Genomic DNA, 16,393 nt, shown 5'->3' on the forward strand with positions numbered 1-16,393 from the left:
AGGCAACATCATTATCTTAAGCAGAAAAAATAAAGTTAAGAGCTACATTAAAGATACAGCTTTCAAAATAATTTTTTAAGGCATCTGGCCTTATTTAAACCATCAAATTTACATTCAATTCCTTCAGGGATGGCTCCGTTGCTTTGTGCTGGCTCTGTGCCCTCCGAATAAAGCCCTGGATTTAATGCATGCCACCACCGCGTTTCGCTAGCTGTACCGCCGCTCAGTGCAGATATATAGTAGAGGTATAAAAAGGCTAACCTTGGACAAGATGATTCACTTAGGTAAAAAAAAAAAACCTGTAACAATGTAAGTTTCAACTAGAGGTTAGACTTGTGACTAATGTCACTATCTATTTATTCTTAAATTATTAGTAGAAGTGTTTATGTACTATGAAACATTCTGCATGAGCTAGACGGGAAGCTATAAAACATTTTATGAGATCTACACACGGCTGATGGCAGAACGTTAATACAACGCTAAAGTTTATCTAAATTCAAGAAGTGCCAGAAAACAGGTTTTTTCCCCCTCAGTGAGATCTTCACTTGACAGAGAAGTGTACCCTGAAAACCCAGGGGGGGACAAATTCTGCAAGGTCCTGAGTGTCTCCGGAGAAATATGGAGCACTGTCAGCTTCTCCCGATCTCCAGACAAAGGCAAGAGCCTTTTAAAGGGCTTTATTTTCTCCGAAGAAAGCCTGAGGAAGGACAGGTCAGGAAATGAGATGAAGCCCAATTAGAAATCTGCATCGTGCCTCCCTCACCTCTGACAATTTTCAAGCTGAATTATTATCCCTGTTTTGTGGGTGGCTGGACGAAGGAAACCAAAAAAACCTAGGTAATATAATCGCACAGCAAGGCAGACACTGAACTGTGAGAAAATTTCACGCTCCTTTAAATGTTCTGCAGTCTTATTCCTACTGAAATTGGTTCTGTTTCCCTTCTTCAGGTAACTAATAACATGTTAAATAATCAGCATAACCTGATTCACTTACTATATATCCTTGCTAAGAATCAAAATGATTTGCAAGTTGAAATTACACCAGCACAAAGCTATTTGTACGCAGCCATTCCTTGAATCTCAAACTGATTTTTATACAGCTAATAAAGAAAAAAGTTTAAGATAAAACGTGTAGTACCAGTTTAAACAAAGATCTCTGCTTCGGCAGCACGTAAAGCGGTGCTCAGACACGCTCCGTATGCAGCACGAGTCCTAGTGGTCTCATTTTTGTTTTAAACTGAGTTAAAGAAAACTCTGAAGATGCGAAAAAAGCGATTACTTCCCAAAATAAGAATAAACGGGGTTAGTCCAAGATAGGGAGACATAACCTACCTTGTTTTACTCTAAATTCAGCTCACTGCCTTATGTAGAGAAGTGAAAGGTTATTATATGGGTTTACTGGGCAAACCCAGATTTTATAAATAATTGCCTGTCAGACTGTTCAAGATAGACAAACATACAGCAGACCAACAAAAACATGATCTGTCATATTTCTGAGAGAAATGTATGTTGAGTCTTCATTCTCTGGGACTTTAAGTAGACCAGTAAAAAATAAGTGCCAGTATTTTTCCTGCTTATGCATATTTTAAAATGTAAAATCTGGGAGAGATACAGCTACGGAAGGAATTTTGATTCCAGTACCCAGTGCCTGAAACGGTTTCTTCTGTCTATATCCCTGCAGATCGAAACCAAATACAATAAATGCTGGTGTCCTTTTAAAAAGTCTGGATGTTTACAGCAAGCATATAATTTTCCATGATTAAGGACGCCAACAAAAATAAGAGTGATGATAAAAAGAAAAGTTTAATCACATATTTCAAGAAGCACAGATGGAACATCAGAAAACTCCCCCCCCCCCCCCCCCCCGTTTAATACACTGCATTGTACACATTACTTTTAGTCTTTTACACACAGATTAATTCCAGAAAACAGAAGCATCAGCAGGTAAAAGAAAAAAGCAATTTATGAATGGCAGTAATATTTGACGTACAAAGTTCACTTTTACAGTATTTTGGTTGCAAAGAGAAGAGACATTTTTCCGTTTATTTAAAATATATATATATATATTTAAATTTTTTTGCAAGCAGGTCCAGGAAAGCAGAGCAACAAAACCACTTACAAATGACCCCAAGAGCATACAGTGGGAGTAAAAATTAAAACCTCACATACTAAGCACAAAGGAGGAGGACGGCTGCGCTATATAAAAGTAATATTTTGCTGATCTCCTCTCAATCTCTTGAGCGCTCTCTCTTAATTTGCGGTTTAAGCTGGATTTCAAGCCTGGGCTAAAGCAGAGCCCTGGGCCAAGGGGGTACCACAGGGAGACAAGCAGTACATGCCTGGAGGTCCTGGTGCCGGGCTGAAGCACGAGCCCTTTTCTCTGGTCAAGCATCATCGTGGTTAGCTCTATATTTGTCCAGTTTTTATGGGAAGAAATGAATGTGTTTGTGAGGCCAGCAAAGGCTGGAGGAGCAGGGGACGGGAAGAAGCACAGAGGGAGGGACTGAGATTTAAAAAATAAATCTGAAAACAAACAACGTGAACGAAAATATAAAAAAGGCAAAAAAAGAGCCCATTTCTTCTTTCACCAAATCCAACAGTAACGCTGCCTTTGTCAACAACAGAGACAACATCTGCTTCCTGCAGCAAACGCTGAGCAAGTACATAGCGTTAAGCCTTTGCCTAGAACCACTGAGACAGACACAGTTATTTAAATACTTTAGGATATATTTTTCTGAATAGGGGCCCAATCCAGTGCCAAATCACTGCAAAGGCTTTCCTTAATTTCAGAGCGCGATGGCTCGAGCCCTAGGAGAGGAATGGAATAAAAACAGAGGTGGCAATACTGAGAATTTGGGGCTGACCGCTTAGCCTATCCTTGGGTCTGCAAAAAGACAAGTCTCTAACTGGTAAAGTACAGTTTACCTGAGCTTTTCTCTGAATGTCTTTGGATCTGAACTCGCTATTACTCTCATCAAAAAGCCCCTTGCTGGATTAAACTGGGTTACACTGTCTGAACACTTAAAAATTATTTGAGAGAAATCAGTGGAAAATAGCGGAAAATACTGGAAAACAGTTTTTCTTTTTGTAAAAATCACAAGGAAAACCTATATAATCTTTATATAACCTAAATAAACCTATATAACCCAGTCTATCTCCGGCCTCTTTCTGCCCCATCCTGCTTTACAAAAAAACATCTCTAGGAGAACACACGGACTTCCAAACGCTTAAATAAAAATGACATCGCGTTTCAGAAAGGGGCTGACAGCAGCACGTCCCCTGCAAACTTCAGCATTGTCTGATCTGCATTCTTGTCCACCTACACGCTATCCCAAACATCCTGCCATTAATTAGCTAAATGTTCCAGCTAGTAAACAAGAATAACGATTGAGGGGGCTGGAAAAAGAGACAGAGTCAGCCAGCAGATAGTCACAACAAACCAGCCCACTCACTGGTACACGGAGACATTGGAGCTTGTATTTTTTTGCCTTCCACGGAGGGGAAAAGAAAATCACCTTAATATAACACTGCCTTTCCTGTTGCTGCAGCCACATCCATATTAGCAGGCGAGAAAAGTCATCCCGTTTCTGCGGTAGGCGCTCTGTCAAAGAAAGAGAAAATCTGTAATGAATTATCACATCAACTTAAACAAGGGAAGAAGGCAGAGAGAAAGGCAAGGCTTTCTTCCTGTTTTGTAGACTCTTCTGGCTGCAATCTAATAGTGTGCTTAATCTGAACATTTCTGGTGGGGAAGCTATAAGCAACCACTTTGTCTATTAAAAAATCAGTGTGGTTAACAAGTGGTTAGCGACTCTATTTCAGGAGAGCGAGAGATATGCAAAAATGTAACATCCTATTTTGTTAATTGCCTGCAAAATAGATGAGGCCAAAAATACACTATTATGCTGAATCTGTTTGTCCTTTATAAGCATGTGTTCTCTATTCACTATGCTCAAGAATCATTTCTAACCTATCTTAATAGTCTATAAATTACTGAGTAATTACAGTTTTCCAAACCTAATTTATAGTCTGAGTCTAAAGCTATGTAAACAGACACTGGTATAATCCCCACCCCCCAGAACCAAATTAATCTTAAAGACCCTCTGGTCAGTACAAAATAATTTGATATCCCATATATTGTAACTGGGGATCAAGTGTTTCCAATGGTAAAGAAGCACAAGAGTTAAACAGCATTTGAGAAAATAATTTTAAAAGATCCTGTGACACTGTCTCACTAAAATACCTTTCATGCATTTTTAACATCTCTTTCTGAATCAATATAGGAAACTATGCCTTTTTACCCCAGGCACACTGGAAACCCTATATTTTAAAGGGATATTCTCAGTTTAAAAATTTATTGCTTTTTTTGTGTGATACTAATGATACCTTCAGAAAGGAAAGTAGTTTAAATACTTTTGCTTTATTTGGTTCACCTTCAGCAGTCATTCAGTTTTGGAAATGAAAATATAGTCACCTACTTCATTACCGTTAGTGCTTCGTCAGATTTACTTTGTACCTCTTAAGTTCAAGCACTTAGGAAGTGCCATATATAACTACCATTTTTAATGGCTCTACCAATTTCCTAATTAATTTCAGCGAGATCAATTTCTCCTCTCTTAAACTAGAATTAGAAGAGTATCATTAAGAGCAAAGGATAACCTCAACCAACTTTGTATATAAATAGTATTTATACTGAACTGTAAGGAAATCGTTTCAAAAACAGCAAGCATGGATTCAGAGAGACATTTACAGACACTGAATATGCAAAAGGAAATACGTACAAGATGTTCATTACAGCACCCTTTACATTAACACCATACTTCAATATAGAGATCTAGCAGCATATGGCATTAAAGTCAAAGAGCAGAATATTAGCTCTGGGATATATAGCCAGTCATCAGACATGACAGTACCACCGCAAACAACAACAAAAAAAATCCAAAGACTCTATACCCCAACATGAAATGCACAAAAACAGACTAGCCAATAATTTTGAAAGGATCCAATATATTCCCACAACCACAAGCAGCAAGTCCAAGGGAGTTTGGATCTGCAGCTTGCCCAAACCATTATGGCTGGCATTTTGAAGTCGATGCAAAAGTAATGTTTTTAGCTCCTTGACCCCGATATTTTTACAGAGCTTTATAACCCAAGTGACAACCTTTAACACATAAACAAAAAATAGTCAGGGCTATTGTGCAGTTTGCTTGAAGATAAATGAACCCCGGTATAAAGTTGGATCCACATGAAAGATAAAAGGTTGAATTTTGCGAAAGGAATTTTGGTTGCAAAGTGAAGTTGGGCTTGGCTGGGCTCACCTGGGAAATAATGAAGTTTAACATTTTCCAACATGGGCGATATTATACGGTTAGTAATATCCCTGAAAAGGTCATTTTAGAAGCAAGTTTCAGAGGAGGGAGGATAACACCTTCAGAAAGTTGGACACACCCACCAGCCTATATTTAGCAATATATTATAACTAGTGTGGCTATAGTTAGGATTGAAAACTATTTCCTACTTAACTCCCTGTTTCACATACTTTAAACTTTCTGAAACATTTGCCCTTGGGCTGAAATTTCCTCTGCTTTAATCTCTGCCTGAAGTTCAATTTCTTTGGAAAGGACCAACAAAATTCCTTAAGCCATTTTGAAGTTCAGCAATAATGAAAACAACACATTTTTCCTTCCCAAGCCAGAGAAAGTGATTCTGATGTATGCATATTTTATTATGGAATTTAGCCATAAATTGAAGCATTTTACCCAAAAACAATCTTTACCTTCAACTTCAGCTGAAAGGTAACTGGTTTGAAAATCAGTATTTCAGAGGAGGGAGTTTGATTCATCCCATTCCATAACAAGATAACGCTTCGTTCTTATTTTGATACATTACTAGATAATAAAGGTTAACCTCCAAAATGCTTTTATGCATAGCAAAACTATTTTACAGTCACCGTTCTGAGTTATACCATATATCTTTAAGATACATACAGCTGAATTCGTGATACTAAAAGACATATCTCTACACGCCAAGAATTGCGTGAAGGGAAAAAGCAAGATGTTTTTTATAAAACTTGCATGTCTATGTGCCCTTGCAAGAGAGAGTGTATATGTATGCGGCAATCATTTAATGTGGTTTGATATAATGTAAAGGGTTTGGATACACTTTTGGGTATTTTATGCCACTTTGGCAGTATCCAATTTAACAAAAAAAAAAAAAAAGATTATTTGGCCAGAATTACAGATAGAGGGTGATGCAGACTCTTGATGTGGGACTCAAATGGCAAGCCATAGCTGTATCCATTTTGCTGGATACGTCTTGCTATAGCCCAATGTCAAGAGATAACATAAGCCCCCGGAGCCCTTTTTGGAAAAGCGTCTACTGCATCCAAGTTTTTTGTGTGCTCTCTCTCAAAATTTACTGTCTACCAGCCTGCGCTTTGATTTTTCCTGCTGTGGGCTGACTCCTTGCCATGGCCGAAGGTCCGTCAGCCTGTTACTGTACCCGCTATGTGCGCGGGTGGTCAAAGGACCACTTTTAGACATGGGAAATCACCTAGCTTGGCACAAATTACACAGTTCACCTTCCTAGAATGGATTCCATGCTCTGAAAAGTTGATATAACCTTATTTGGCCAATCTAGCTCTCACAGAAACTCTTCTTGCTCCTTGCTATCGTATGAGAAGATTTTGCATCCCCTTCTCTGACCTTGTTAAAGGTGAAAGGACAGATTGCCGCTATCCACAACCAGAGGCTAAGCAGGCTGGACCAAAGTGAAAGCAGAAACACGACCTTCATCTTGCGCAGTCCGCTCTTGCCACATGCTCCCATTTAGGGGAGAGACATGATGGTTTTGCTGCTTAGTCCTCTACTTCCCAGTCCTGATCCCAGCCCACCTTGGCACCATGTGAAGAACCTCCTCATGGCTTCTCAAGCATCCTCTATCTGCCTATAGTACAGGAACCCTACCTTGAAAACATTGCTCCTTCAAGTTCTCAAAGCACATTGGATTCTGATATAAAGATCTCTGGGAATGCTATCATTATTTAATAAATGAAGGTAGGGTTTTTCCTAACAGTCTGAAAGGAGGTACAATCAAGCAGTGTTCACCGCTGTCAGTCATGTAAAAGCAAGATCATGTTGTGCTCTTAGTTTGGTGAGAGGGAAAAACTAACAGCTGAAAAAAAGGCAATCTGGAACAAAAGGCCTTGCTCAAGTAACTCCTCAAATTTCATGAAAAATCATCCATTTTCTACTCTCTTTTTTGGTCCCATGTCTCTCCTGTAGTGGTAGCCCACAGTAGTGTATTATGAAGGACTACAAAGAACGGCTCCATGAAGAGGGCAGCAAAACTCCTGTCCCTACAGTAGGTCACATGAAATGAAACAGTTTACCGAAGAGTTCATAGGACCGATTTAGGGGCAGAAAATAGTGTGTTTATTAACACAAGATATACCGAAGCTGTGATTTACAGAAACAAGTCCCAGCCAAACTGAAGATGTGAGTACTCCTCAATTAGGTGACATACCAGATTAGAAAACTAGGACTTCAGAACAAGCACCTTAGCTAGAAATGGTTTCCAGTTAACAATTCACACTAGTGCATAATTTCACAGCTGTAGCATGATGAGAAAGAATAATTTTGGCAAGAGAAAGAAACAGCTGTGATTTTTGAGTGGGCTGATGTTTAATTCTTATTTGGGATAAAATTTGGAAAGTCTAGTGTAAAACATCTCCAGCGGGCATTGTAGACACCAAAGTTTATTGGGTCAAAACCTCCATTGGTTTAAGTCTGCAGTTCTGCTTACATTAAAGCTAAGGTACAACGGCATACCACAGGTCTGTTTTATCACTTAACGATGATAAATCCTGAATTACAGGTCCTGTATAAGCAAGTCACAGAACAGCATTTTTAAAACTTGAAGTCTCCCTTTCTTGTTGTCCTCGTGTATGTGTGTGGGCAAGTGGTTTAACTACAATGCATAAAGTGGAATGGCAGACAGAGACATCAAAATCAAAGAGCAAGTCCTGGCTGAACTTCATTAGCAAACATAAATACAAATAGGCACATCTTGTTTGTGACATGCCACGGTCCTTTCCTCCTTTGGTAATTTTACTCTATGCTCTGATATTTGCATAAATGTAAATCAAACCATATGACTTCAACAGGCTTATGATAGGGGAATCATATGCAAAACTTTTTTTCATCAAATAATTCTCTTCATGCAGTCTTCCAATGTTACTGTGAAAATCGGGGAGGATTAAATCTCAGACAGTGAAAGCCTTTATTTAAGAACAGTGGAGGGAGCCCTGCCCTTTAAATAAGAGACATTCTTGGATCAGACACTGGCTGGCAGGATGGAAAAAAGGATGTAGCATTAACTTTCATTCCATTCCAAATAACCTGGAACCCATAAAACACAAAGATTCTCTAATTTTAAATCTGCTCCTTTTCTCCCTGTGTCTTCTTTCCATTTTATTTGGGGAATGTTAACTTTGAAATTTCATTAGCCCGCCATAATATCAAACAAGTCATCCTGGACTGATTCATAGCTCTTTGTACATAAAAACATCTACATTAAAACCCCTGTGATTAAAAGGTTACTCCTCTAATTTTTCCCAGCCTGCATAGACAAACCACATGCAAAGAAGTGTCAGCTTATTTAGAGATTAAAATAATAATTAGTTTAGGAGGCAAAGTATAAGCAACATTGTTTAAAAAAGAAAATCCATATGTTGTTTAGAATTAGTTGCTTCTGTTTAAGTTTAAATAAATTTGTGTGAATATGAACTCTCCTTATTAAAAGTGCATACATGTTACAAAAGAAATATAATGGATAATTCTCTCTCCAATTTAAAACAATAGCATTGAAGGCTCCAATTCTACAAACCCATCTTTAATCAGTAGCCAAAGCACAGATGTCTGATATTACTCAGAGGGTGAGGGAACATTTTATGTATATAATGTGTAGTATATGGTCAATAATGAAAAACAAATCCCAAATACATATATCTATGAACACCCAGGTTTAGCAGGTTACGAACTTGTACGATGCTCCGGATGATCTGCCCTGCTGTATTCATGAAATCTCATGGATTTCATTGACGATGGGATCAGATCAATGTGCTGAAAGCTACAGCATCCACTTATCCATGCAGTAACGGTCCCTCTGGAAGCACAACCACATTTGCGCTTAAGCTAGCCCCGGAGAAACCGCGGTTAGGTGTAAGAAACACAAATGAAACAACTTTATCCCTCAGGTCTGTTCCCTGAGTCTTCAGCCACCCAAGGGGACACCAGCGGCTTCCACGCCGTGAGTACCTGCCCTCCAGGAAGGGGACCGAGATGACACTTTACGTAGGCGACCACGCACTGATAAGCACTGCCTCAGTAAACCACCCTTCAACAGCTTGTAACAAAATGCTTTCCAGCGAAGTCAGTTCTGGGCTTTGGTTTACCTTTTATCTGCCAACAGCGTCAACTTTTTCAATAATCACATAAAACTGTGTTGCTGTGTCCAGGAACAGGATATATCATCCAAGACTGTTAAAGAACAGAGTCTAGATCTCAACTACCCAACTTTTTTATTGTTGCTTTCTGCTACTGGGAATAACGACATTCCCAAGGCTGATGGAAACGTAGGATCTCTGAAAAACAAGGACCAAATGTATTTCTCAGACACCTCATGCAATACCACCGGGGAAGGAAAATAAAATGTCGGGCTTCTACTGCTGTCCTTCAGCTCATTTGGCCAAATTTGCGATGCTGCAGTTAACTAGCAAACGCTGTTCTCAGGGCTGGGCTGACATTATAAGAAAGAAAAACAAGGCAAAAGGATCATGGCTTCTGTTGCTGCAAGAACTGGGGTGTGGGAGTGGGGTACCAACGTCTGCCAAAAGAAAAAAAGAACAAAATTGGTAGGGAGAGAGAGATCATTTTAAGTTTCTCAGAGGGTACTGTAAACAGTGGAGAAAGAAGGAAAAAATGGAACTATAAAACAATACTTGGCAGCCAGTTTTGCAAAACAAACATATTTTCGCAAAGTTCTTCCCATCACTGCCACCAACTTTAATGGGCTTTATTTGTCTGAGAGCAAGAAACCCTTTTTAATTGCCAGAGAAAAGGCGACGCTGCTTAGCACACTGATAGGAATCCCTCTTCGGAGCCCTACTTCACCCGCACGCTGCTCTCGGTTCACAGAGAGAGGAATTCCTTCCCCCCGGCTGCAAAACCTGTAGCTGGGCTCCATCACCACCCTTCCCTGGACCAAGGGAGCAGGCTGCTTCTCCTGCGGAGCAAGCTGAAATCCTGCAAGTTGTTATTGCTGGGGTCTAATGGCCCATAACTGTCTGACCATGATATGCTACTGGCAAAGCACGCAGCAGGTCTCCACAAGGCACCAGACCTTGATGGATACGACCTGTTGGACCCCCAGTGTAATTGGGAAAGCTTAATCCCCCCACCGCAATGGAAATGCAGTGGTTCCCGAGTATCCCCGATCTCCTCATGAGCATCGCAATGAGTTCATTAATAATTTTACCTCCTTACGTCAAACTGGTCAAAACGCTTTGAGTTGGTCAGAGGCCAACGTCTCCTCTTCTGATGTGTCTCAACTCGCTGCTTTAGCTGTATGGCAGCAATAATGTGTGCGGGCAACTTTATTATGTCTGAGAATGAAGTTAAAGCTAGAAGCCTTGAGACAGACAAAGAAAAGACTTTAGGTATGGTTAGATACTGAAACCTCTGGCTTATGACTCAGGGCACTCCAGAGTCACAGCACTCCCATGTGAAAATATACCACTAATAATAAAAGAATCCTTCAACCTGAGAGTAATTCAGCATGAACTAACCTGGACGGCTCCCTCTCTCCAAGGATGGCTTTTCTTGTCTTTTTAAAGTTTCCTTCTATTGCTGTAGAGGCTCTTTTTTTTTTTTCTGTGGGAAGTGACAGAAGAGGTTAAATTCCCCCTCCATGTCACTACTGCTCAGGAGCTCAGCATATGATTTTTAGTGAGTTTATTTGGAAACAATATGGTGTGGTACAGTCGTCTGAGTACAAGGGCAGGAGCCAGGGCTGGGCTCTGCTCCCAGCTCTGACACTTACTTGCTGTGTGGCCTCAGACAAACCACTTAATGTCTCTGTGTTTCGATTTCCCCTGCCTTTGAAACAGAAATACAATCGCTCACTGAAAACCTTTTTTGAGGATTGCTTGATTACAGAGCTAATACATAGTGTTTTGAAAACACCATATGCTATTCCATAATTGTTATTTTCATTACATTATATCTTCCATTGTAATGGCTAAAATACCAGAGGTACAGAAATGGATGCCGAAACTGGCAGTTATTGGATAGGAGGAGCGGGTATTACTTTGAAATAAATTAAATTATTTGGGCAAAACAAGACAGTTCACCTACATTCTTTTCTTGAAACTTGAAATTGTAACGAAAAGGAGCACCTAATGACATTTTACAACATACTTCTCTTCCCCCACCCCCTGAAAACATCCTGTGAATGCTCTCTGCAGAGGACATAGCATCTCTATTCTCCCTTTGCATTTCACCGGGGAAATGAGAACCCAAGCAACAATGCAGGGCAGAGAGTCAGTCTGTAAACAGAGGAATTTTCTCAGGCTCCGAGGCCCTTTGCTGGTGGCGGCATTCGGGTGCGGCCACTTCTAGCTCCTTACTGACTGATGCACTCTGTCTGCAGGGGGGTGCCTGCTCACCGGAGCGGTGGGAGGTAAGAGGAATTAAGGTAATGCATCAGTGGTTGCCAGTGGAGGAGATGGGAAGGGAAAAAGAGAAGGGAAAAAAAAAAAAAAAAAAAGAAATATACTATTTCAATCAAAGTCTGAAATTTGTAGAAGTGGTTTTGGTCTCAATATAGAAAAAATATTTATCCAAGAAACTCCTACTCGGGTGCGAACATCCTACTTCTAGTGGGATTTTGTTTGGCAAAGTGCTGTGAAAGAGTGGAAGCTAATACAGAGCATGTCTATAAACAAATATATTTATTTAGTACAGATTGACACATTCACTAGAGTATTTCAGTGATTACACGTGTAAAACTATTTCCTATAGTGGTTTCCTTTTGTGATTCTGCTAATTTATTCAATCCACCCCATTTTCATGCATTGAATGTTATGAGCCATTTCAGCCACCCAGACTGAAATGCGCGTTTGGAGACTACATGCCTGTTTTTTCATTTCATCATCTACACATAATTATTTGGTGATATTAGGAATTTGAGCTCAAATGGAAGCCAACCAAGATTTTAATAGCTTAAAAATCATACAAAATGAAGTCTGCCCTGAGGTTAATGAATAAGAGCCAAATCTTGAGGCGCTCTCTCAGTTTTTACTCACTCCTTATTCAGGCAAAAGTTGAATCAATTGTAGTTGGACTGATTAAAAACAGAAGAACATACATTTGGACCTTTCTCTCAGGTAAAACTGAATAAATTACCTAGGATTAGGCTGCAGAATGGCATCCAATCGATCTTTCATGTGTATTTCTGCAACACGCTGGAGAAAAAATTCCAAGTGCTGAGGCAGTTTAACCAGTTAAAACAATACTTCAGCAGCAGAATAAATTATTATACACCACCAGGTTTTATGACATTTATATTAGAAATAGCCCTGAATCAAAATACATTTTCTGGTCCCTCATCAACTTCTGAAGACCAGGATCAAATCCAAACTTAAAAATGGTCCACGAAGTATGAAAGCCAAATGCCTTTACCCTTCAAAACAAAGCTCCATCCCTAATCTGAACTTTAATTCAGGCATATATTGATACAGTTATTGGATTTTTGATGACGGGAAGCATTTATAATTTAGGCAATTAAAGGTTATTCTTTAGTTATATGCAAGATGTCCTAGTCCTTGTGCAAAGAATGCAACGTGCCTGTAAAAAATATGAAGCAGAGCAGTTAATTCCTTCGAACAGTTAACACTTTACTTGTAATTGGTGATAATCACAGAAGGCTGCTCCTCCCTTAAATAACAGCCCATTTTAGTACTGGCCAGCCATGTCAAAGTAATGACACATTTATCCCATTCAAGCAAGATCTAAGCATGAGGATGTGGAAAAGAAAGCAGGATGAAGAACAGACTTCATCAGTATATGCAAAGCAAGTAAGAGAAGGAAAAAAATCGGTAACAGGAATGATCTGGTCATCTGTGAACAATACCAGATCCCCTGACTTGGTCTGTGTGATAGTGGCCCTGCTCACCATCTCCTGACAGCCTGCAATTAGGATCTCAAGGCTGAAACATGCCGAGCATATGAAGAGCTCGACTGTGGGTGGCTTCATTTGTAAACGAGCAAGCGGGGACACGTAGAGAGGACAGTCTCCTCCTAATCAGCTGCAGGGACTGGTCCTGCTGCCCCACGACCTGGGTCTCTCCCCAGCAGTTCCTAACGGCAGCTACCTGCAGGACAGACAGACTCCTTCACATATTTAGACAGGGGTCTAACGAGCACTAACAGCGCTACCGGCACCTTGGCCAGCTTGCGAAGACTGCTCAAAGCCTTGCGGGCTCCTGCGCAAGGCAGCCTGTACAGAAAAGAGCCCTTGTGGCACCTTCAGAGAGCTTCCGGCAAGTTATGAGCTGCAAGGACGTCCCAAGAAACTTGGGATCCCAAGGAAGGCCAGACTTTTTTTTACGTTATACTTTTAAAATGACATTATATCCACATTCACATGTTGGAAAAGCTGGTTCGCACGGCAAGATGGACTTCTAGTCTCTAATATGTGGCTCAAGTTATCTATAATCTTTCCAAATGTCTTTCTGTCCGTCTATTCCTTACCTGCCTAACGTCTTGGCAAAATGGGCCATCCCAGAGACACCAGACGGTTGCTGAGAAGAGCAGAATTCCAAAATGTCCTTCCTAGAATTGACTAAAAATTCCTTTTGGTCGTTTCTGATTGATCGGTCTGTGGAGGGGGGCAATAATAGTGACTTTGCGAAGAAAATGAAATAACTAACGGACTCTGAACTTCCATACTACACTCGCTCTCCATAGACCCACTTATACATATTACTACTATGCACACTTTATTGAAATGAAACTTATTTTGAAATGCTAGGACAGACCAATGCCATTAACAATATCTCGGCGGTCTGACCCATCACATCAAACACTCTCTTCTTCAGTACCACATCTCATCTTTTTCTTTTGTATCCAGTTTTACAGAAGACATACATTTATACGCACATCTATAAAACTGATACTTGTCTGAAAACAAACTGGCCAGGCCATGAGATTCTTCTGGCTGATTGCCATTGTTCAGTCATTAAATATAGGCTTACGAATAGGGAGATGAATTACCCGCTTGTAACTCCATCAAGGGCTTTTCATGATATCGCAGCCCATATTTTTTTAATAACATTGAGGAATATTTAAATCCTGTATGAAAGTTTTTTCCTAAGTACTTCTTTGATGTTAGAACATTTTGATTTGTGTGCATGCTGACACCAGAACAGCTCGATTACTGCATGTTCATTTATCAAAGAGTGCGGGGTCGATCCCGTTCGGATGTGCAATTATTGCATCAAATACATAACATGCGCTAATCATGCTGACAGCAACACCCCCACTTCCGATGGCTGGAAATACAAGAACAGTAAATAATTACTGTAAATGAAGAGTTAGTTAGGTCTCATTAAACGTTATTGTTACTAAAGCAATAACAGAGTTTATATTAAAAAAAGCAGAAAGGTGGTAGGGGAGTTACGGAGCCCCAAACCTAGAACACATTGCCGTTCCTGGTCTTAAAGCTAATGGGACCCAATGGATCCGGACTTCAGTAAAGACAGAGAGTGTTGTCTCAGTCACATTATTTATTGTAATGGTGTAACTCCCTTTTTCTTTGTTTCTCCTCTTCCCTCCAGCAGAACGGCTGTTGGTAAGATGGGAATGTCAAATCCAGGTTTTCGGCTCTCCAGTAGTTCTGAATTTCCTGGCTTTTGTGGACTGAAATCAGATCCTTAACGTCGCTTATGTGCATTTTGTTTTGGGTAATTGACATTAATTTTTAGGTTGCATCACCAACATCAATCAGCGCTGTTCTCAGAGGACTAGAGTTAAGGGGCCACAATAAATGGGCATGATATTGTTTCTTTTGTTTTATTTTTGGAGCACTTTGACTACTCTATACTTTTCCAGTTGATGTTACATTCTTTTTGTGTGAGACAACGTAAAACATTACTGCCTGTCTCGTTTAAAAGAATACTTTGGTATTACGGTAAAGGGCTCTAGAGGCTGGGACAGTCAAGACTGGTAAAAATTCAAGCTGATACCTTTTGTCTATGTAACACTTTGAAGAAACTATGAAACAGCAACACATTTCTTTAGAGAGCGCTATGTTGCCCGTTACAGATGTTTTCCATATGGTAAGTGGAAGGTCGGCCCCTTCCCCCTCCACTCATCAGTGTTCTCACATCGTAGAAGGCATCTACAAAGACAACACGGCTGTAAATGATATTGCACAGAAGCCTCCATCAGCACGTACTGTAAATGAACAAGCTGATTTTCATTGTACAGGGCAGGAATACGCACCATTGTAGCCCATTTACGGTGAGGATTTTGACTCTTCAGCTTCCCATTTTACCAGTACTGCACAAATACTCTGGGGTAAGTGGTCAACAGAAGCCAGACCAGGCTTCAGATGCTAAGATGACGAAATGGAAAAAATAGATTAAATTAGCAGAGATTACTGCAGATTATCATGCTGCATCAGCTGGTGGGGTTCAACACCTTCTCCCTCAAATCCTTACGGGTGGGAAGGAAAATTCTCTCTCACACAAGATCATGATTTTAAGGGGAGAAGAATCATCTGAGGCATCTCAATGGGGCTAAGACCTATTTTTTTAGACATTGGTACATAGTCGTATACACAGGATCACAGGTACACCTTTATAACAGATAGCCTTTGGGTGAAGAATTGATCTGTTGCCCCATATTTTGTGTTGCCCCTATCAATAGATAATAACAGCTATAATTACAATGGACTTAGAAGCACAGCTGGACTTTTAACAGAGCAGAGTTGTATTTCCAAATGTTCAGCACCTGTGATGGGAATCGCGTCTTCAAAAGATCTTAGAGTTCCAAAGCACCATTTTGTCATGCTTACAGTCAGGTTCAAAAGAGTCCATCACCCTAGGTGTACTCAGGATGTTTTGTCCTTTCATAAATCCCGATACTTTTTTTGGATGCCAGAGCTATTCAAACACTTGAATCTTGAATGCAGGTCTGACTTTCTAAAAGTTCAATATGTCATGGAGGCATTTCCTCATCTCAACCACTCCTTTTCCAAAACACATAATTATCTTATCTCAAAAGCAGTAAACTTCAGAACAAAAAAGAACCCAAATAAACACAGAATTTCT

The 16,393-nt window shown here is 40.1% G+C and overlaps 1 protein-coding gene across 2 annotated transcripts in view; it reads right to left on the minus strand.

Annotated features, from left to right (window-relative positions):
- Window positions 1–1,867: 1,867 nt before the first annotated feature.
- The window catches only part of SUPT3H (SPT3 homolog, SAGA and STAGA complex component), a 283,468-nt gene continuing 268,942 nt past the window's right edge, over window positions 1,868–16,393 (minus strand). For both annotated transcript variants that reach the window (XM_075144901.1, XM_075144900.1), the window contains exon 12: window positions 1,868–3,601. In XM_075144901.1, coding sequence (XP_075001002.1) covers window positions 3,560–3,601 — 42 coding nt within the window. In that variant the 3' untranslated portion in view covers window positions 1,868–3,559. The remainder of the gene's footprint in view (window positions 3,602–16,393) is intronic.

Source organism: Calonectris borealis, chromosome 3, assembly GCF_964195595.1.
Source record: "Calonectris borealis chromosome 3, bCalBor7.hap1.2, whole genome shotgun sequence".
Lineage (NCBI taxonomy): Eukaryota > Metazoa > Chordata > Aves > Procellariiformes > Procellariidae > Calonectris > Calonectris borealis.